We start from the raw sequence: 23388 nt of genomic DNA, 5'->3' as shown, positions 1-23388 counted from the left end.
TAAGACCTACCACTTGCTACAGAAGGCAAACAGAATGGATAACTCCATTTTGAGTTGTCCACTTAACCTGCTTTCTCATGAAATATTTCAAATAATGAAAAAAACTAACGTAGTAATTTTCTACCTTTCCTCTGTTGATAAGAAACCCAGACACCAAAAACTAGGACGGAGAAACCCACGCATCTCCCAGAAAAAAAGCTCAGCTCACACAGGAACAACAAACTATTTGTCTTTGCTTGCTTCCCCTACAGAAAACGGCTGTTTCTTACCTGGTCACAGATCAGCTCCCATTTTTTCTCATTGTCATACTGCCGCAGTAGCCTGGCTTTGTCAGGAGGTAGGTTCATAGCATTCTGTGAAAATAGAAAGTAAAAAGAGGTGTTACCTGCCACTGTGTGTCACAGGTAGAGAAAAAAAGAACCACTAAGGTCCTTTCATAACAGCATTTCAGTGCCTAGCAAATGATTCAGTCAGGGTACCTGGAGAAGTCATTCCCACATCCCTCTGTGACTCATTTATGTATGAGGGAAACACTCAGACCCACACTTGGGAGATGAAAGTAAGGAGCAGCCTGCTTTAAAACAATCAGACAAGCATCTCAGCAGAAGTGGCCCTGTCCAATCATTTCGTGGTAGCCTCCCTTTCTAACCAATAAAGAGGTCAGAAGCGGCTTTTCAGAAACTATGGTTCCTGTGTAGACACAAAGACACCAAAAGAAGACTCAAAGGCTAAAATCACTGATAGAAACTGTCAAATTTGCATAGATGACAGGAAGAGATGCCTTCTATATCAGCATAGCAACTCGAGTTCATCCACAGATCCCACATGAAAGTGAGGGAGAACAAAATAAAAGGCAGATAAACCAATAACCGTAACTGTCTTCTGGACAGGCCCTCTGTGAAGAAGACATGGCATTCCCTCTGGCTTCCTAACATTAGCCAATCAATTCAACTCTTTTTTTTTTTTTTTGGTTCTTTTTTTCAGAGCTGGGGACCGAACCCAGGGCCTTGCGCTTCCTAGGTAAGCGCTCTACCACTGAGCTAAATCCCCAGCCCCTCAATTCAACTCTTAACTGCTTGCATACAAAGTTGAGTAAGCAGCAAAGGATAGATACCGAGGTCAACAAGATATTTTAGACTCAAACTCTGTGGCAACTAGGACACACATTCTGCAGAGCTGAGCGTGGACTTCCCTGAATACAGGCAAATAACTGATCATACACATTACCAAGATCCTTAACAGTGGGACTTAGTGACGAAGTCAGAGAGCCCAGAAGGAATTCAGATTTGTCTACTTCCTCTCTAAAGGCTCCGTGTTCTAAACACTTGAACTAAGCACTCACTTAAGGTGTTATATCTCTTGATCACCCGACCCCAACATTGACACATTAAAGCCATCCCTACTGAAACAATGCAGGTTCTTGTCTAGGCCAATATTTGGGACAGCAGATGCAAAAGCCTTGACCTGTCAAGACCCCCCAATGCTCTGAAGGCTTTGGCTTTCAGGCTTGCAACTAGACCATCCTGGTGGGGTTTTCATGCTTTTAAAGAGTGGGCAAACTGACTTAACGTCAGGGGAGCCCCATGTGATGACTTGAGAGGTTTAACCCCCAAGTATTTCCCCTAAACTCAGCCCGCCATGCATATTGATAGTTCTTAAATATATCTACCATCTAATTATTTGAATAGAAGCCATCAGACTTCAGAATTTTAAAGGGTTATTCTTTTTAAGGTTTTAATCCCTTCTGTGCTGACAGTGGACTTAGAAATATAGACCCTAGAGTTTTAAGTGGAACTACTAAAACTTCTTAAATATCGAAATACGCAAAATGGGGGAAAGAGTTTCATGTGACCCAGCTCCTTGGAACAGCTACTTAAATTAGAAAGAAAAAGTATCTAAGTGACTCTGTTCAGTTTTATTTAAAAAAAAAAAAAAGCTAAGCAGTCAACCTTGGGATATGGTGAGGAATTCTGTGTAGTTCTCTCTTTGGGGGAGGGGCACGGGTTTATTTACTGTTAGATAAACAGCTCTCCATTGCTTATTTGTGAAATGTTTTCCTCCTAAACCGGTTCGTGGCCCTCAGATTAGTACCCCTGGGGATGATTACATGCAGTACAAGATTGCAAGATAAGTTAAGTGAGTTTTCCCCTCCAGTCCTCATTAATCTCCAGAGATAGGAAGGAATTTTTTAAATGCCTGAGCTACAATGTCCAAAGCAGTGTGTTACGCATGAGGCGTGTCTAATCTCAATCTTCAAGCATGTGAGGTTGATACGATTTCCCCAGTTAGAGGAGAAACAAGCCTGGGTGAACTTGGTTAACCTGCTTAAGGCTGCACAGCCTCACAGGTAACAAACCCTAAGTTCCCATGGTACAATAGAAGAGTGCCACCAAGTTCGTTTCGCAGTAAAATAAAATGCCAAGTTACTTTTCTCTGCTAAGCATTCGAGCAAGTAGTTAGCAACGGTGATTGGAGGGCCTTGTTGACTTAAAAAAGGTTTACGATGCTCCCCCTACACTCTTATTTTGATTAAACAGCCTTCTGTAAGACGAATGCTTTTGAAGCATCCTCTCTGTACAAATGCTATGCAACATGCCAGTGGCCCTAGAAAGTCTTGCATTGTGACGGAAAGACAAAAGCTTTTCTAACTCTGACAAGTCTCCGCAGAGGATCTCAGAAGGAAGCATGGATTGGGTGAGGATACAGGAATGACAATGGAAATTTAAACATGAGCAGAGGTCAAAGTGAAGCGTGGACAGAAAGCTGCTGAGCAGAGCTAACGAAAAGTACACTGTGGGACAGGGGCGTGTGGCACAGTCAAAGCGCTCAGAGTAGCCAGGGTAGCCAGAAAGAGACCAAGAATGAAGGGGAAAAAAAGAGGGTGAGCCGGGGTTGGGGATTTAGCTCAGTGGTAAAGCGCTTGCCTAGCAAGCGCAAGGCCCTGGGTTCAGTCCCCAGCTTCGAAAAAAAAGAAAAAAGAAAAAAAAAAAAAAAGACGGTGAGTCAAAGCCGTTACATGAGCAGAAATGCGACTCGAGGTACTTAAATGTAAAGTGTAACACAGAGCCCACAAATGCCTACACGAATGTCTGTGTGCATGCATGGAGTGGCCATGGAAACCAGAAGAGAGCATCAGCTGCCCTAAGACCCGAGTTACAGAGGTTTGTGAGTCTCCATGTGGGCACTGGGAATGGAACCTGGACCTCTGGAAGAGCAGCCAGTGCTCTTAGCTGCTTGCAGAGCCATCTCTCCAGCCCCTCAAACAGTTGAACCCCTAGTGAACCGTGATTGTTGGGGGTAGGCAGTAATGGAGGGAGGATGGGAGGGGTTAGGGGGATGTTGGCCCGGAAACCGGGAAAGGGAATAACAATGGAAATGTAAATAAGAAATACCCAAGTTAATAAAGATGAAAAAGAAAGGAAGGAAGGAAGGAAGGAAGGAAGGAAGGAAGGAAGGAAGGAAGGAAGGAAGGAAGGGATATAAGCGAGTAGTTTTCTCAAGTCGCTGCACATAGAATGATGCATACAGAATGATGAGGAGTAGCAAACAGAAGCGGAGGGGCCAGGGCAGAGGCTGGGGCAGCAGCACACACGAGTTACGGTTATCAGTGAGGGAGCAAACGTGTACTGAGGGAGCTGAGGAGCTGAGCTCAGCCGGTAAAGTACTTGCTGTATACAAATATGAAGCCACTCAGATCTCCAGAACCCAGGTCAAAATCACATCCATGGGGTAGCCCTTTGTTAACCCAGAATACAGAAAGGAGAGAGAGGGAGCAAGCTGGCTAGCCAGATTAGCCAAACACCAAGCTCCAAGTCTAAAGAGATTCTGCCCCTGTATTCAAGATGGAAATCAATAAAAAGGACACCCAATGATGTCAACCTCAACATCCACAGGCACTGTGTGACGTGCACTCATACCCACTCGAAAATAAATATACACATAAACACCACACGCGCGCAAAAGGGAATGAGGTTACGAAAGACAAGTTCAATGAAGCCTGACTGGATAGACTTAAGGACTGGGAGGATATCAAGACGCAATGCCGTAACTTTAGCTTGGGGTAGATGCCAGTCCGTGGAAGGGAGGAGCACACACAGAAGGCATGTCTGTGTGGAGGAAGTGATAAAGAATCAAATCTCCTGGGCTGCAGAGATGCCTCAGTGGTTAAGAGCACTGACTGCTCTCCCAGAGGTCCTGAGTTCAAATCCCAGCAACCACATGGTGGCTCACAATCATCTGTAATGAGATCTGATGCCCTCTTCTGGTGTGTCTGAAGACAGCTACAGTGTACTCATATAAAATAAATAAACAAACAAACAAACAAACAAACAAGAATCAAATCTCCTTAACATCCCTGTCTAGATCTGAGAACTTATGGGGAAACCAAGAGAACAGTCAAAGCCAATGTCATGAGTTTGGAGGTGGGAGACCAGGTCTGCATTGCCCTGAATTAGAAGAGTCTCATCATACTACTTTCAATTCAAGAACAGTTCTTGTCAGGAGTGGCAGCCCCACACCAGAGTTAAAACAATGGGGACGCAATGTAATTATAATCTCAAAAAACATGTAAGTAATTCAAAAAATTAAAACGACACTCGCTAGTCATCCATCAAGCATCTAAAAACACCAGCCTTTCAGTCAGTCCTCTGGGATGCTCAGGCAGAGTACAGCTAAGTAATCCCAAGGGGACTTACTTTAGAATCAGACATCCATAGAAACTGGCAAAAACTACTCTAAAATTTTTTCAGAGTGAACGCTTCCTGTTCTACTGTACAAGAGAGGACTCTAAGATCCGCCCTAAATATTGATGCAGGTAACTCAGAAAAATAGAGTCTATCCCCATATTCCTTTAATATACAAGTAAGTAAACCAGTAAATCTGATTTGTCCAGATGTGAACATCAATTTCTAGGTTTCCCAGCAATGATATTGCGGCCTCACCCAGAAGTACTGACACTTGAGTCACAGAGCTCTGCTCCCCTTCTCTTACCCATCAGCTCCTGCAGAAATCATTGGGCTCTATAAATTTAAACATAGAGGCACTACAAGCAAATGCCTGCCAACAGTCCACTTGAAGATGCCCTGTGTTGAAAAGCACGGTGAATGTTAATTACCCATTCTATACTGAATGAGTTGCTCGCTACAATAAATTCATCATTAAGAGTGTTCTTTCTGCAAGGAACATCCTTCCCTTCCACTCTGGCTAATCAGCTTGGCCACTGTTCATCGTTAGAACCACTGTGCTACGAGAAGGCACCCTGCTTGAATTCTGACAGCAATACATCCATGACATTTGACACTTTTTTCTGTTAATGCCCAATGCACAGGATGGCAGCCACTACACTTTAAGGAGGTTGTGCAATAAGTAAATGAGAAGATGCAGTCATCCTCTCAATTCAAAGTATCACTGATCAGTTCACTGATCTAGAGTTTGTTTTGAACTCTAAGTACCCACGCTAATGGGGCGTTTTACTTATTACTTTTCAGATGAGAATTCATTGGAAATAGTCTACAATTCTAGTATTTCCCAGCAAGTAAAATGAATGTTAGGGATTCTTTCACTGCATGTAATCCTCAGGAACTCCTGTCTTGTCACCAGTACCTTCACACGGCTATCAACTGCCGTAATTAATCTACTCAAGGACAGCTATACTGACAGCCTCCATTCTAGCACCAAGTGCTTTCCTTAATAAAACCATTTCGAAACAAAAGTTTTGAGAGCAATGGCATATTCACATTTCTGAATATTTTATAAAGACATTAATAATGGCTACAAAGCATCTATCATAGCTATCCATTTGAAGTTATAGTTGCAGATTAATATTGAATGTAACAGGGGGTGGAATGGAGGTACCCAGTTCATTCAGAAACAAACCAACTCACGCTGGACAGTATAGGATTTTCTGATCCCACTCTTGCCCTGGGTACTTGGTAAAAATGGAAACCTGTAAAATATCCTTCTTTTACCTCATATCCTCAGGGTTCAAAGTGAGACACCTACAAGACAGTGTTGAAGGCGAGTAGCAGCACACTATGCTTAGTATTAGCTAGCACAGTGGTGACCTTACCATCTCACAAAGGAAGCCCACGGTTATTAAGCAGAGGATTCTCTAATGGGAAATGTTCCAAAATGACTACTTACAAGATAGAGAAGCCCTGGGTTTTGTAAGTCATGTTGCTTCTGGAAGAATATAAACCAGAAGAACCAGAAGAGGAACTGGGTTGGACACAGACAGTGAAGTCACTGATAGCTGGCAAGTCAGCCAAAGGGAACCTGGGGGGAGGGGGTTTACACTAACGCAGGACAGCACCTCAAAATAGTACAAGTTCAGAGAAAAGACCACTTTTTTCTAGGGATGGGGCATGGTCTGTAGGGAGAGTAGCAATGAATGGTATCCAGTGCCACGAGGGTTATTACTGACCTATAATAACTATATAATAATATATAATGTATAAACTATAAGTAGGCTCTGTCTGCAGATGTAACCATGACTCCTCCACCCTTGATAGTGTGACCTGGGGTAAATTACTGAAACTAAGCCTCAGTTTCCCCTCTGGTGGCATGGAGATGTTCACAGAATGGCCACGAGGGCGATGGTGGTAATGAGGTGGCAATGACACAGTGTTGCAGAGAAAGCAAACCAGGAGATAATGCACCCAAAAGAGCAGTAGAGCACATGGGGGCTACAGACAGACAGTGTTCACAGTGTTGTTACTTTAGCCAGATGCAAAGGTATGGGAGGAGGTAAGAGCCACAACGCACAGAGAATAGACTGGGGGGGGGGGGGGGGGGGGGCGGGGAATACAGAGGTAGCTTAAGGTTAGTGTGAACTCCAGACGCGAAATGCACAAGTTACAGCGGAGCAGAGACAAGTGGCGCCTGGGGAAGTGAATCTGCAGGAAAAGGAAAAGAGGAAAAGCTGCTCCACCTCCTCTTATTCTTCCACCAAGTTATTCTCCCCTGCAGGATGACTGGGAGATCAGGCAGTAAGGCATCCGTTCTCCAGCACAGGAGGACAGCAAGGGATGAGGGCAGCAGGGGGTTGACTGCCAGCTCCCCACTTGGCTCCCTCTTCTTTTCAGCTGAAAAGCCATCCACTTCCACGACCTACATCTGTGACTACCTGACATCCTTAATTGTAACATCTCCCTAACCTAGAGGACACTGGTAAGCTCGCTTGTTACCTCGTGCATGACTCAGGCAGGCAGCCAGCCAAATGGTTCCCCTGAGTGAATCACTATAGCCAGTCGGCCTCTCATTATCACTGTTGCTTTATTTAATCATTGAGGGGATTGATGTCATTCCAGGGAGCCAGAGAAGTCCACTGGGAGTGTAAATAAGTCTCTCCCTAATCTGGTTCCATCTATAAAAATAAAACCTGACTGGAAACTTGTCCTTTGTAGGGAACAAGTCACACTTCTGACCCCCCATTCCAATCTAAGATGCAATCTGTTTTCTTTGAAAGCTTGCTTTCTGTGAGCATTAAATGAAATATGTACCCATTCACAAGTCCGGACCCAAGTTGGGCTTGAAGCTTTTATATCCATAATCCATCCCTTTGGAAAGATGAGGCAGGAGATCACTATGAGTAATGGTTAATCTAAGCCACTTAGTGAGGTCTAGACCAACCTGAGCTATAGAGAGAGGTCCTGTCTCAAATAAAACAAAAATGTACAGAACTGGAAAAATAAGCTTGTGCCCCCCTAGTTCAAACCCTGCTGTCCTTTTCAGGTGAACAGAAACATTCATCGGGACCATGTAAATGCTTGGCACCAGCTGCTGGAGAGATGAGCTTTCATGCAGAACCTACTGTGCATAGGCCAGCTATGCTGACAAAAGTGCACTGGGAATTGTGAGTGAGACCGAATAGGAGAGCTGGTCTCCACAGATGAGTACTGCTGGCAAGGCAATCACTGAGGGTGCATTCCCTGCACACTGGCTCCTTGTTCCTTGTTCTACCAGCTCAGGTGAGTCAATACCCAACAAATGCCATAACCACACAAACCCCTTCTGGCTATAAGCCCAACTGAAGTATAGGTTGCTGTCAGTCAGGCTCATGATGCCCGATGTCTTGGCATGCTCTAGAGTTCACACAACCCTTCACTTCAAGTCTTCACACTGCTGTGCCAGAACTGTCTGCATGTACACATTCATTCACACACGGCCACACGAGAAATGCATGAAATGCCTTCATGGGCAGCCTCTGGACAACAGGAGGCTCGACGTTCACAGGCACTGTGCTGGTGGACACAGACCAAATTTAGGAAGTAGAAATAGGAAGATCAGGAGTTTGAGGCCAGCCTCAGCTACCCAAAAAGTCTAAAAACACAAACACCTGAATCAAAACCCAGAGAATGGCTTTTTTTTTTTTTACGTAATATCAACTTCCTATGCCACAAAATTATGTTGTAAAAATAGCTCAATAGCATAAGTTCAAACTAACTATAAAGCAAATGAGACACACTCAACCACAATCAATGGAGTCTCCTCTCTCTCACCTGATAATTTATGGCAGTGTATTTTTACCTGTTTCTTCCCCTAAAATCCTGAGCCCCACCCTGCCCTCAACACTCCTCCCTCCGGTCTTGGAAGCTTAGGATGCTTAGTCTCCATGCCTTTGCATAGTCGGAGTCTTCCTCATATTCTTACATCTCATTACAAAGATAATCAAAGGGAAAAGGCTGTTTGAAACTACAGTCGACAAAGGGCATGGCTTATGAGGCAAAAGAACAATTATGCCTTTGTCTTTAAAATAAGCATTGCACAATCATGGCAAATAATTAAAGCCCCAACCAACTGAGGCTGGAATACTGGTCCTCCCAGGACTTCCTCACCCTGATCCTAAGAACCAGAGAGGATTTGTCTATTAGGATCTGACTGCAGTGAAGAGCTCATATTGCTCTTCAACTAGACTCAAGTTCAGTTCCCAGCACTCAACATCAGAAGGATCAAGAACACCTCCAACTGCAGCTCCAGGAGATACAACTTGCATGTGCTGGCCCATGCACAGATTCACATGGTCAAATTTTTTTTTTAATTTTTAAGAAGGATCTTAAAATGGAGAGGATCTCACGGAATACTCGAATAACCATACTCAACATACTCAGAATACTCAACATACTCACGAGCACCTATGAACGTGAGAACTTTCCTTAGACGCCCTCAGGATGGTGTGGATAAACGGGACACTTACTCCTACATTACTGTTGAGAATGCAAAACGGCATACCCAGTAGGAAAAACAATGTGCGCGTTCTTCAAAAAGTATCCACGACCAAGAATAGGGGCACATATCCATGACCCCAGCACTTAGGAGGCTGAAGCAGGCTAATCATGAGTTTGAGGCCAGCCTGGAATACAGCAGTATCTGCGTATCCATCTCAACAACACAAAAGGTATATACAAAATTAATAAATGACCCCACAATTCCATCCTACCTACACACACACACACACACACACACACAGAGAGAGAGAGAGAGAGAGAGAGAGCATTTAAGCAGATAACTAATATTTGTGAAAATATATAACTAAAACAACACTAATATTTATAACTCCAATATTCACAATAAGCAAAGGATAAAAAACCCCAAAGATCCAAAAGCAGATGACTGGAAAACAAAACACGGCATATACATGCAAAAGAATATTATTGGCCATAAATTACATCAGATTCTGTAATGGAATCTGATTCCCTCTTCTAGTGTACATGTAAACAAAGCATTCATATACACAAAATAAATTAAAAAATACATTCACACGATGTCCAAGGAGTGTCTTAATTAATTAATTAATTAATTTGCTTACTCACTTATTTGTTTATTTACTTGTTTATGAAGTACTGTGACAGGACAAGGTCCACCACCTTGTATTCTTGGTTCTTTTTTTTTTTTTTTTTTTTTTTTCCCCCGGAGCTGGGGACCGAACCCAGTGCCTTGTGCTTCCTAGGTAAGCGCTCTACCACTGAGCTAAATCCCCAGCCACCACCACCTTGTATTCTTGATGAGGCCGTTTATGTTAGACCACATTTGATCTCCTTGATGGGAAGCCCAATGGAAAATTACCCAACTCTATTCTAGGAACCCTAGGTCAAGGTGCCCCAGCTGACTCATCTTGGCCTCTGTTAAACAGTTTCTTTGTACAAACTTCCTCCTGTCGCTGCAGAGCAAAATGCCAGGATGTGGGGTTTGCCTTTAAAAACCCCTTACTCAATACCTCTGTGCCCAACCTCCGGTTGGGTACAGTAGAGACTTTCATTGCCTATACACTGTGTTTGAGCAGTCTTCACCAGTGGGCACCCTGTACAAGTGTAACTCTATAAAATGCCATAAAAACAGAAGAATGTGTCCACACTCCGAAGACAGAGGCAGGTGGATGGATCTCTGTAAGCCAAACTGGTCTACAAAGTGAATTCTAGGCCTGACAGTGGAGAGATCACTTCAGGACAGTACCACCTGGATAAAATGGATTTTCTCTTCTGCCTCATCTGACCGGGACCCCAACACTGACAAAGATAAGGTAACTTTGGACCACTTTGCCAAGTCCTTTTTAGAAGAACTTGAAGGCAGCTTCGAGAAAACCTACCAGTTTGTCTAAGGTAAAAGAGGTAATACCGTGGTTCTAGAGAAAGGGGGGGGGGGACAAAAAACATGAACAGTAATGGCAGTGTTCAGGGAGACTGGCGAAAAGAGAGAGCCTACAGGATCTCAGAACACAGTAGGTCCAGGAGAGGTGCCACTCAACTTTAAGTGGTAGACTTGGCTATATTTGGGAAAAAGGAAAAAAGCATGCACATGGATACAGGGAAAAGGAGTGTGTGCATATAGTGTGGGGGTGCAGTGGGGGGTGTCAGTCCTCACTATATGGGTTCCCTGTATGCTCAGCTGGGTAAAGTACAGCTTGAGGGGCAAGGCACACAACTCCAGTAGCTGAACTCAGTCCAGCCACTCAATGTGTTCTAGAGGCAAATACTCTTCAGTTTCCTACAAAGCAGTATTATGCTTCCCCAAGAGAGCTGTGAAGGTATACCAAGATACCATAGTGGCCATGAAATCTTTACATTCTGTAACACCCCGATTCCTCTCACTCAAAAGAAAAGCCATGCCTAACTCATACACCCATCTACCCTAATTCCAAGGACTCCCTCAACACTCAGCCACCGAACGATGAATCCCAAGGATTATTCAAGTGTGCCCATGACCCAGGTTTTGTCCTCTATAGGAGAAATTCAACTCCTGGTGCAAATGAACCACATTTGACATTAGGCACTAACCACCAGCAACAAAATCAAGGGATTTTCAAACTCCGACTCCCCTTCTGAGCAACCCTTTAAAAGCAGACCCTCCTACCCTGTTCTGAACTCAGGGTCTGCTGGCCTGCTGCTGTCATTATGCCCTTCCTGAGGCAGCCAGTCACTGACAAGCAGCCCATTCACCCTCTCTCTCCTCTATGCATATATTTATACATGGTAGGCACAATATGTCCTCTGTTACTTCTCGTGGTTGGGCAATAGGGGCATTATTTGACAGTGAGGTGCCACACATACCATGCATGGTTTCTAAGTAAATAGGACTTATTGAAGTTTATCCACCCAAAGCCCGCTGTCACATCTTCATCTTGCTTTAATGACCAAAGAGCCCTACGGATGTCAGGATGCTTTCTGGTTATAACGATAGCCAGGAAGTAGAATGACAAGTTTGGCAGTTGGAACCCTTTACATCGTAATTCAAACCCCAGTTACCTGTGATTCGTTATAAAAATCAATAGATTTCTGAGCTTCATTGGTGTTGTCTAGAAATGATAACCAGAAACACAAAAACAAAACAAACGAATCCCCTGTCAGGGTCACCGTGAAAACACTGGAAAGTACTTCTCCTGGCAGCCATATATGGGTCCAGGTGTAGAGACTTCAGGAAAGCTATGGCAGAAAATGAAGATTCTGTGCAGACCATAAAGTCAAACAGAACAGGCAATGGTGTGTGTGTGTGTGTGTGTGTGTGTGTGTGTGTGTGTGTGTGTGTGTACACAGCATGGCATGGTATGGACACACCATATTTGTAATACATCCTAGGATAACTACCAACTATATATTGACTGGTAACTTCAGTTCTCTCACATCTGCATAATAAGGATGCTACTTACTGTAAAGGAATCCTTTGACGATTAAAAACTAAACGAGTGTTTCATGGAGTCGGCACGTCATTTACTAGGCTTTATCTATTGATTAATAGAACACAGAATACAGCACAACCAAACTAAAGGAGGGAGGAGGGGAGAACTGAGCCTGGGTCTGTAACCCAGTACCCTGAGCAGCTTCTCTGATGTAACAGAAATTGTGGCATCACGAGTCCAAAACCGAGTGCTCAGGACCCTACCGCACTACGGTGATGCCAACTCTGGAATGGATTTTAAGGTTTTGAAGAAAGAATTGGTAAGGAAAGTCTGTCTGATTCCATGGAAACTCCTAGCCTGTAACGTGCTAAGCACTACCATGTGTGCTGGAGTGGGTGGGTAGTAGTGGGTCTGATCAAGGCCAGGGTCTTGCCTTTGCGGCATTCAGCAACTGCTGCGAGTAGAAGGACAGTAACAGGAGACGGTGAGACTCGTAGGGGCCGGGGGCATCGGTACAATCTGAATTGAAAGCTGAAGCTGCAGTACCTTGCACATATACATTTCCTAGACAGTCACACGTCTTTTTAAAGCAGTGCTTAACTTTCCTAAGGCTACAGCTTTATAACACAGTTCCTCATGTTGTGGTGACCCTCAACCATAAAACTGTTTTTGTTGCTATTTCGTAATTGTAATTCTGCTACCGTTATGAATTGCGTGGTAAATATCTGATATGCATCCTCTGTGAAAAGGCTGTTTGACCACCAAAGGGACCACCACCTGGGTCTCCACAGGCTGAGAGCCACTGTTTTAAAGAATGAAAGGTGTTTTTCTCATAGTCCATGTGTGTCTTTTTTTATGTCTTTCAAATGGCCACTGAGTTATCAGGACATGTCAAAACAAAACAAACGAGCTTCCTTAAATACATACTTACTGTTGGCACATAAGCATTTAGAGCTTCTGAAAGTTAGGTTGCGCTTTTAGCCTAGAGGGAACTGCAAGAAAAGGGAACTAAGAGGAAAATTATTTAGATATTAAAGATCTTGTGACCTGAAAAGGTTGCAACACCATCCTGATTTAAAAAAAAAAAAAAAAAAAAACACCATCCTGTTCTCCACCACACTCTGGATCATTGTTTCCTAAAAGTATTCTAAAATAAAGCTGCATAGTTTTACTGTTTCGTCCCGTGTTATATAAAAGAAACTATGTTAAAGTTTTGGATGGGGCTAGTTTAAGAAAAAATGGCCAACACGTTTTTTAACTACATAAATAAAATTTATCCAAAATGTGAGATTTCCCCCCTCCCACAGCCCCGGAGAGGGTCTATGAAAATAGTGCATTACACAGCAGTCAGCAACATTTTGCCTTCATACATGAAGTTCTAATCTAGACTCATTTTACACTATACACAACAGAGGTGTGCAACCTTTGGGCTTCTCTGGGACACAACAGATGAACTATCTATCCTCTGTCACATATTACACTGTTCCAAAACATTTGGCAGAACATACAGCATTACTCCGAGAGCCAACTGTCCTGGCACAGTGTAAACCCTGACTCACTTATACTCAGTGGTACTCAACCTGAGCGATTGAGGACACATCCACCCTAACTTACATGCTCACAAAACCAATGCAGGATCATCTGTTTGGGGCTGGTAAGAATACCAGCATAAAATGGGTGTCACCTTTCAAAGCTCAAGATCACACAAGTGGACACAGTTGGAACCAAGGACCACTAACGTGTTTCAAACCTTTCTGTCTGTCCTGCGACCTCTGTCCACTAGGGGTGGATGATGAATCACCTGCGAGATGTCTACACTACTCGTGAGTCAGACTGGGCAACTTAGAGACACACGCAAGCCGTACTGTTTACTGCAATAACCAGCCAAGTAAGAGCTCTAAATGCTCATTTGTTCATATATCACTTTTAAATGCCCACAATGGGAACACATCCCTAATCCTCTCAGTTCTAGTCGACTATCATCATCTTTCTTCATGCAGCATTATTTCCTGTTCTCCAGCACTGTACTCTGACTTTCACACTCACATTCTGCCATTCCCTTCTCTAGAGGCGGAAGATGTGAAGAATGTTCTCCTGGTTCATGGGGGAGGATATTTAAAACAAGGCAATCTTTTTTAAGGGGGCGGTTGGTTTTATTTAGTTCAATACAGATTCCCAAATAAGCCTTGTAGGGGACGGGGGTGGCACATGCCTTAATCCCAGGACTCCAGGCAGATCTATCTGAGTTCTACATAGCAAGTTGCAGGCCAGACAGAGCTACACACTACAAGTCTGTCTGAATAGGGAGGGAAAAAATCATAATTTGTTCTGATCTTCTATAACACAGGCAGGACAGAAATACAACAAACTCAGTAACAGAGGAAAGTATTATGTAATGTCCCTCTGACCCAGATTCTGAAGAACGGTCTTCCAATGCGATGGTATTTTACGACCATTAATCATTTGCTTTCTCCCTAGTGTATTCTAATCCCAGGGCCATTGAGGAAAAGGCAACACTGCCATGGCAAAGCACCCTGTCTGGCACATTCGAATAGATCCAATTATCAGTGGCTCAGTGCACTGTGAGGGTTTCCCATGAGTGATTTCCACTGAGTACTCCGAGGACAAAATCAGCATTCCTGCATGTGAGCAGGAAGAGTCAAATAAGCAACTACTTCATATAAAAAAAAAAAATCCTCACTACTGCCACCTTCCCCTACACCAGATAATGCAACTATTTATCTCCAGAAAAACTCCACAGCCTAGTGTGTGTGTGTGTGTGTGTGTGTGTGTGTGTGTGTGTGTGTGTGTGTGTACACACGCACCTTCGATGGTTTAAAATCTGCTTGGGCCAACTTATACGTTGTGAAGCTAAACGATGAAAACTACTTTGCCTCCCATACTTGCTACAATACAGTCTGTCACTAGTTGCCAACTATAATTCATAGAACTAAAATCAAGTAGAGAGCACTTATTGTCAGTGTCTAAATCCTAAGGTATGTAAAAGTCTGCCAGAGAGACTGTATGTATGTATGTATGTATGTATGTATGTATGTATGTATGTATGTATGTAAGTGTGTTCCTTTTTTGTTTTTTAAACGTGTGTTCCTAAGACAGACTCACAGGTCTTCCTCTATAGGAACGAGGTATAAGCAAGCTCTCAAAATTTGAAGGACAGATCTAGAAAACAACAGAATCTCTTACTGGCTAATGCTGGGAGCAAACACTCCTAAACTCCCCCTTAACCCTGGACAGCCCGTGGGGGGGGGGGGGTTTGATTCTCAGGAATCCGGACAAGTACAACATGGAGCCTCTGTTCTACCATTGAAATCAAGACAAACTTAAGAGCTAGATGGGAGTTTGGTTCTCCTCTCCTGAGCCAATCCCACTAGCCATGACAGCTCATAGAGAATCAAACCTTAACCTCCAAGACATGTCTTTTAGAAAACTCAGAAATGTATTTCCTAAGTTATCTTTCAAGAGGTTCACTCTTCAGTGCAGGGAAAAGCTGGTCCCACTACAGAGTCACTTGATGAACCTTAATACATCATATGTCAACAGTATAGTAGGACCAAGTCTCAGGAAAGGACAATCCCTAGTGCAAAGTAGATGGCTCTAAGCTCTGTTTCCTAGTTCCAGACCTGTGTGTGGTTTGATTACGCACCAACATGTGTCTTTAAAACGTGGAAGATTTCATACAAAAAAAAAAAAAATCCAAAATTTCATCTGAGCAGGCAAACCTGGAAGCCTCGCACGCCGGCCTGCCTGCCAGCGTGGGCCAAAGCCGAAAGGCGCCTGACTCGGAATTTTTTCTCTGGCTTGCCAAGACCCCACTAATCCCTTCTGTCTCAAATCCAAACACATTATGCTAGTTTAAAGGATTCTCTTTACCCTTGTAGACCTCTGAATTTTGATCACCATTTTAGGACATTGTTAGGATCCTGCCGTAAGTCACAGAGTGGGGATGTATACGAAGGAGTTTGAAAAGACAGCCGAGTGCTTTCTTGGTGGCCCAGAAATCCCCACTGAGTCTTATCATGATTTGTCGATTTTCCTCTGGGTGTTGCCTACAACAACACATTCTCTTCTGGGATTCCCCCACCTAAGCCATCCCACTCTGATGTCAGTACTGTCTGTCTGCTTCACTGTTCGGCTTTCTTAACACTGGGTGAGCTCCAAGAATATGAACCTGGTCTTGTTTCAGAGGTCAACATTCTGTCTCCCCACTGTGCAAAAGGAAAGACAGCCTGACTTCCTTCAGGCTGGGATTCATGAGAGTAAAGTGAGGAGGATACTGAAGTGCGGCAGGAAATAGGCCTTATGCAACACTGTATAACTCAAATCTCCAGAAAACAGTATCAGGAAAGCCAAAAGCAACAAGTCATCCCCCAGTAACAAAGAAAAAACTCCATATACTAACAAGGGAGAAATACACAATGTGTCTGTGTGGATCAGATTGATTCTAGGCTTGTGCTCCCAAAGAGACTCCTGTTAGAATGACCAAAGCATACTAGGCATTTGCCAGTAGAGACTACTGAGTGACTGGCTCTCTCTTCTAGATTAGAACCAATCGGACAGCAGTGTACTAGTTCACATGTGTAACCCAGCCCTTGAAAGACAGAGTGACAAAAGGACCATGTCAGCCTACATAGCAAACTCAAAGCTAACTTGGGCTACACGGGACCCTGTCCAGCTTAAACCATTTTAAAAGATGCACATGTCCTGCCACAGGTTGGTGACATGTGCCTGTAATCAAGTACGTGGGAGGTACAGACAGGAGAATCAGGAGTTCAAGATCCTTTCAGACATATAGCAATCTCTAGGCCAGCCTGGGCTACACACACACACACACACACACACACACACACACACACACACACACACACACACACCTCCACCTCCACTTACCTCTGTCCTAGATCCTAAGTAACCTGAAGCAAAGCCAGGGAAACCTATTCAAACAAAGGCACACCCTTTGTCATGCTTTCTTTGATTCAGAGTTTGGGTGGCCGAGGATACTAACAGTCCTGAATGTGAGAAGTAAGTCCAGGAACTGTATTGTATGAGAGGTGCCCAATACTCAGTTACCCTGCTACAACACAAGCCAAGGCACATTAGGAGATAGAGCCCAGGTGTAAGAATGCACAACCATCCTTAAGACAACACCCACACAGATTCCCACCATTCCCTCATTTATAAGACTACTTTTTCTGGAACCTCGACAGCACTCTAGCTGCAAAGCCCAATATGCTCAAAGGGACACACTGCACGGCCATCTTCTAGAACTTACCTTCTCACCAGTGCTTTGCCAGTTGGCAGTCTTTCTATAACCAGGCCACACAGGAAACATAGCTACCCAAGTTTCCAGAGAATAAAGCTCTTCCTTAACTCTCGGTTCCATTGAAAATGCCATTCACTCACCCCCAACCTTCTCTTGCCCTTCACTTGGTGACACGGAGCAAAGCACGCTCATCACATGGTCCCTTTATCTTTACAACGTGCTGAATCCCTCCACTAGTGAGCACGGTGGGTTCCTTCTTTCCAAAACAGGGCCACTCGCCCTGCTTTCGGTAATGCACATGGACGTTAAGTCTTAGGTCACGCAGATAAACTTACCTGTCCAGCTTTTTTGTTTGTTTTTGATACAGCATCTCACTATGTAATCCTGGCTAGTCTGGAAGTGGCTATGTAGACCAAACTGTCCCACCTGCCTGTGCTTCCCAGTGCTGGGATTAAAGATGTGTTCCACAAAACCCTGCCAACACAGAGTTTGGAGGAGATGAGGCCACTCCTCTATCACCATCTGGCAGTAACAGAAGCTAAAGTTAACACAACGATATAATGAGAAGTCAGTATTCCAAGACCAATGACATTTCTGAGTCCCTGTGAATAAAGGGTTATGTAGCCTCCCACCATTTGACAGAGCTTACCTTTCTCCAGCACTCACTTATGAGCGTGCTTGCCTCCGGTCCTCTTCTACCTCTACTATGTAATGAAGCCTATGGACTAACATCTGTACAAAGCACATGATCTTTTCCCTTGTCACTATTCCCTGAACAACACAGTATTCATACAATCACATTAGTTATAAGTAATCTAGAGATGATTTAAAGTATGTAGAAAGACGTATATAGTCTACCTGTGGCTACTATTGTATTTATGAGCCATAGGTATTCACAAATGTTGGTATCCTCTAGGGGTCCGAGGGGATGTCTTGGTACCAGTTCTCCACACGTGTTGAGTAACAGTCTTATGTCTATTCTGAAGACAAGCATACATATGGACCTTCACATGTCTATGTGTGTCTCGCTACCTCATTTAGGAGATAACATGATCATCTTAGCTGTTTTTACATTCCTGGCTTATCTTATGACGTACAAAAATACACAATAAAACTAAGACAAGATGTGCCAGTTACCTTTTTTCAGAGGGGGCTAGGTGAGACAGAGTTTTTCTGTTTAAGACTGGCTGTCCCTGTGTAGACCAGGCTGGCCTCAAACTCAGAGATCCACCTGTCACTGCCTCCCAGGGGCTGGGATTAAAGGTGTGCACCATGACACCAGGTACTCCTATTCACAGGAACTAATGAGAATAAATAAACTTCCTGAGCAACCTCCTACCTCCTTCTAGTATTATTTTAGGTTTTTTTTTTTTTTCCTAAGAGATCCAACCTTCAAATTCCCATGGCCAGGATGTCAAGCACACAGTAACAGAAGTAGTAAGCGGTCAGGCTGGGCAAACGGCATGTTTCCCTGTGGAACTGACGGGTGTTGTTTCACTTACCTTCTGTTTACAAAACTGAACCAAAACAAGAGTTGGTTTGTGGGGGTGGTGGCTGTGTTCCACTTGTGTCTGAAATCTGTTGCCTATGGACTCTACCTGCTGCCAACTCATTGCTACCACAAAAATGCAGACCAAAAAGTACATGTCAGCTGAACAAACCCAGCTGCACTTTCAGAGCCAGGAGTCCCCAAACAGACCAGTCCCGTTCCTACCAGTCCGATGACCTCAGTCTTCTCTAGCCAAAAGCCACTCATTCACAGAGCCACTACATAAAACTTTATGCTTGAAAGAAAAAGGACGGACAACTTGCAGTTTTTTGGCAAAGGTCGATCCCTCACAATGATTTCTCTATCTTTCAAACATTCCTTAACTAAATCAAAGTAATTCTCTGGTCAAATGACACAAATCTGCTTTGCGTGCTGTGAGAAGAAAAGGTAACCATCTGGAGACTGAAGAGATAGATAGGTAGTTAAGAGCACTTACTGATCTTCCAGAGGGCCCCCCAATTTATTTCCCAGCACCTGCATCAGACTGCTCAGAATCACCATAACTTCTGTTCCAGGGGATCCAACTCCCTCTTCTGGCCTCCATGGGCACTCACGCACATGTAGCAATGTGCACATACACATACAAACTTTAAAAATAAATGTAAATCTTTAGAAAAGAATTTCACGACTCTGGTGGCTCAGTGCTCTCACCACCACATGCTGCATTAGATTCCCAGCCAGGGAAGCCTCTCTTCTGTCAGGCATGATGAAGCCTGTCTTTAATCCCAGAACTGGGACAGCAAAAGCAGGACCATTTACGGTTTGTGAACAGCCAAGGACAGTCAAGGCCATATAGAAAGACTCTGTCTCAAAATATAAAACAGGATTTTGATATCAGACCTGTTCTTCTTAGGCCAGAGCAGTAACTGTTATATATACAACACGGAAACACGTGAAAAGGATCAAGAACTCCCCAGGAGCCCTGAGAACATTGGGGCACCATTAGGGGCCTGTTTCCCTACTCCCTTGGCTCCCTTCTAACTTTTCATGCTTTCTAATCCTTTTACTCGGGTTCCTCCTGAGTTTGATTGTTTCTCTCAACCTTGTGCTCAGCTCCTGAAATCCCTGCTCCTTTGTGTCAGACCCTGAAGGACACACAGGGACATGGAAGGCTGAGGACTTCACAGCGCACCGTCACACAGAAGGTGAAGTCCGTTCCGGCTTCCTGAGGATGGATGGTTTTCCTCCTCTGTCCTAATACTTGGATGACCCCCAAGACTCCCCTCACTTCTGGAATCACTGCCTGGTCTGGCTTTATCCTGCCACTCACGCACACATTCTGAGAGAAGTGGGGAGATGGATCCCCAGGAAATGCTGTAGGCTGCTTGCAAACTACCCATGTGCACACTTCTTTGCTAATAATTTAGATATGGAGGTCGCGTGACTGGTAGTGTATGAAAGCGCTATCCAACATACCCATAAAATAACCGGAGGCAGGGACCAGGCATTGAACCAGCCTCTTGATTTGTTCCTGTATTAAACTCTCCTATAAATTAGGGTGGCTTGTTTTCGTTTGTTATGGTGGAATTCAGTTTTGTTTAATTTCTGACATCTTTCCTTTTAATTGTTTTCAAAATTCTGAAGTTCATTTTGTGAAGGAGACAAAGATTGCACTGTGAACCTGTCAAACGCTTAGGGAGAAGTTCAGTAGGAAAACAGTTTGGACTCACTGCTCAGGGTCGATGTGTCCAACTGTAGTGCCAGCTCTTACTTCCTGAAGTTGCCACAGCGCTCACTGGCTGTACCACCTCACCATCCAGACTCAGTCCTCCCAGTGCTGATCTGATCAACCAGTGCTGCCAAATGGACCCCTCGAGACGCAGCTAGACTATACGGTGTTTAAGGCAAACAAATAGGCATTTGCCATGACTGCAGATGGCATCAAACTGGGCAGTGATAGGTACACAATTTCTATTAGATGTGTCCATAAAATCTGCTACTGCAGCAACAAGATAATTTAATATAGAAGAGGGAAAGAACAACAACAAGTATATCAACTGTTTCCTTGTCATAATCCACAAAACAACCAAGGTCCAACTAGAAAATTCAAGGGAATACCCAAGATCTTAGAGTTCACCACCAATCTGCTCTAGTGAAAAAGTGTCACAAAGAACAGGAAGTAGCAACTGAGGGATAGATAGATAGATAGATAGATAGATAGATAGATAGATAGATAGATAGATAGATAGATAGATAGATGTATATACATATATAAATCAAAACTAATTCTACAAAAAATACTAATTCTAAAAAAAATTATGAAGGTTCTAATAATAGACACCTTTCCTGGTCCCTCACTATACTTGAAACAACCAACTTACATGTCCACTGATAAAAACAGGAGAAAAAAAATTAACTTCAAAGCATAAATAGATAGAGCCTAGCTGATAGAGCCAAGATGACCACAGACCACCTCTGCTGCTGGGAGAAGGGCAAAGTCAGAGCACTGAGCTCATTCCCCTGCCGGAAAGCAAAAGGATGAAATTAAGTCCCCGCTTTTTTATATAATTGTGTTCAATTTACCTACCCCAATGACCTTTGGGGGTAGAAATTCCTCTAACATAAAATTACAGAAAATAAGGAAACCATTCTAGAGACAAAGGACAGAGGACAGAAGGAAGAGGTGTCCCACAACAAGAACCATATTAACACCAAGTCAGCCATGTTTGTACAAATCCACTACTGCTTTTCTTAAGTGACTGAACACTTCAGAAGCTGGAGAGATGCCTCAGCAATGGAGAGCACCTCCTGCTCTTGCAGAAGACTGGGGTTCAGTTCCCAGCACCAACACTGTAATCCACACCCAGCTACACCTCCAGTTCTAGGCGATCTCATGCCCCTTCTGGCCTCCATGGACATCATACAGTGCACACAACATAAAGACGTCCATTAAAGAGTCATACAGCATCCATTAAAGAGGCACGCACTACATTAGCTTAGCATCCTTTCCTTGTACTACAGAGTTTGCTTTGCCATTACTGTTGGCGGGGATTTTTGTTTTGCTTTTGAGCCTAGGCTGGCCTCAAACTCCAAATGTATCCAAGCATGGTCTGGATTCTTCTGCCTCTCCCTCTCAAACACCTGTATCAGCAGTGTGCCAACCTTTCCATACTTAGCGATCAAGCCAGGGCTTTGTGCAAGCACTTGACCAACAAGCTACATTTCCAACACATTCATTCGTTTAATTGCTTGGCCTTTTGGGGTGTGTCCTTATTATTGCCTGAAGAGGTGGTAGAAATTTGGTTTGGTTGGGTTTGGTTGATTAGGCTCCACGATGTACCCCAGGCTAGCCTCGAAACTTCAAAGAGGAAGCTCCTTGCTGTTCAGCCTCATAGGTGCTGGGATTAGAAAAGAAATCTAGGCATTTCTGTAAGTATCTATCCATATTCAATTTAAAACCGTCTTAACAGGAAAATAAAAGCACATTGCATAGTACTGACTTAACTTCAAGGAAAACAAGTTACTAAGGTAAAATCATGGGTGAGAGCATGTGGTATTTATTTGGGAGACTGAAACTTCTCATGGCCAACCTAACTAACTCTGATTGCTAAATGGGACAAGTGCACACCCAGTGTCCTTTCACAAAACCGAGTCAGGAAGGAAGAGCATCAAAAAGCCAGAGACCAAGCTGACACTGTTTATCTGACCCAGGGCTGCGATCCTAACGGCCCCCCTCACCGTGGCTCCCTGACCCCAGAATGACCAACAGTGCAGCAAGACTTCACAGCACAGTTCACACGAGAAATGAAAAGGGCATCCATAACCCTAGCAAACTCCTTCCTGAAACCAGGAGGTATCTATCTCTGCCAGATGTCCATTTTCACTGACTTCTTCCCACATAACAACGGAGTGGGGCAGAGAACATGGAGCAAACCAGTGGATTTTCAGCCATGCCAAGAGCATCCCAGGAAGGTAAGGTTAAGAGCAAACTCCCTTAGCCTCCCACCAACAGCGCCAGCAGGAGATAAAGCTGGCAAGAGAGCAGCTCTACCAGCTTTGTTTGCCTCAGCTCAGCCGTGCGGAGAGACTGATGGAGGAATGCAGCCCAGCCGTGCTGAGAGACTGATGGAGGAGAAAAACCATCCTGATGAGCGGAACAAAAACAGCATGGCTCTGAAGACGACCGCTCTCCACTTGTGATACGGCCAGATGTTACTTGGCCGGCTACCCAGCAGATTTGCTTTTCCGTCCCCACCCATCTCTATTTTTCCTCTTTTCAATCAGGCATCCTGTTCACACGCTAGCCTATAAACAACTTTCTCAGAATCTTAAGTATTCTCATGTTGGTTTAACATGCTTTTCATCCCTGTGAACTGTTTCCTGAAAATGGGCTGCCAGCCGATAGGAAGGGCAAAGCTAAACATGGCTCCCAACTTCAAACCATGGCTCGCCACTGGGAAAAAAAGCACACAGGCTACACAGGCAGCAGAGCTGTTAAATGTTTGGCTC

At 44.0% G+C, this 23388-nt stretch overlaps 1 protein-coding gene across 12 annotated transcripts in view; it reads right to left on the bottom strand.

Annotated features, from left to right (window-relative positions):
* Positions 1–23388, bottom strand: part of Fmnl2 (formin-like 2) — a 275441-nt gene that overhangs the window by 117362 nt on the left and 134691 nt on the right. For all 12 annotated transcript variants that reach the window (XM_087655116.1, XM_087655115.1, XM_087655118.1 and 9 more), the window contains exon 2: positions 270–353. In XM_087655116.1, coding sequence (XP_087511242.1) covers positions 270–353 — 84 coding nt within the window. The remainder of the gene's footprint in view (positions 1–269; positions 354–23388) is intronic.

The sequence above is a fragment of the Rattus norvegicus genome, chromosome 3 (genome assembly GCF_021556685.1).
Source record: "Rattus norvegicus strain SHRSP/BbbUtx chromosome 3, alternate assembly SHRSP_T2T, whole genome shotgun sequence".
NCBI classification, from domain to species: Eukaryota; Metazoa; Chordata; class Mammalia; order Rodentia; family Muridae; genus Rattus; species Rattus norvegicus.
The sequence above is the reverse complement of the archived record's forward strand: the minus strand, read 5'-3'. Positions and strand labels throughout refer to the sequence as shown.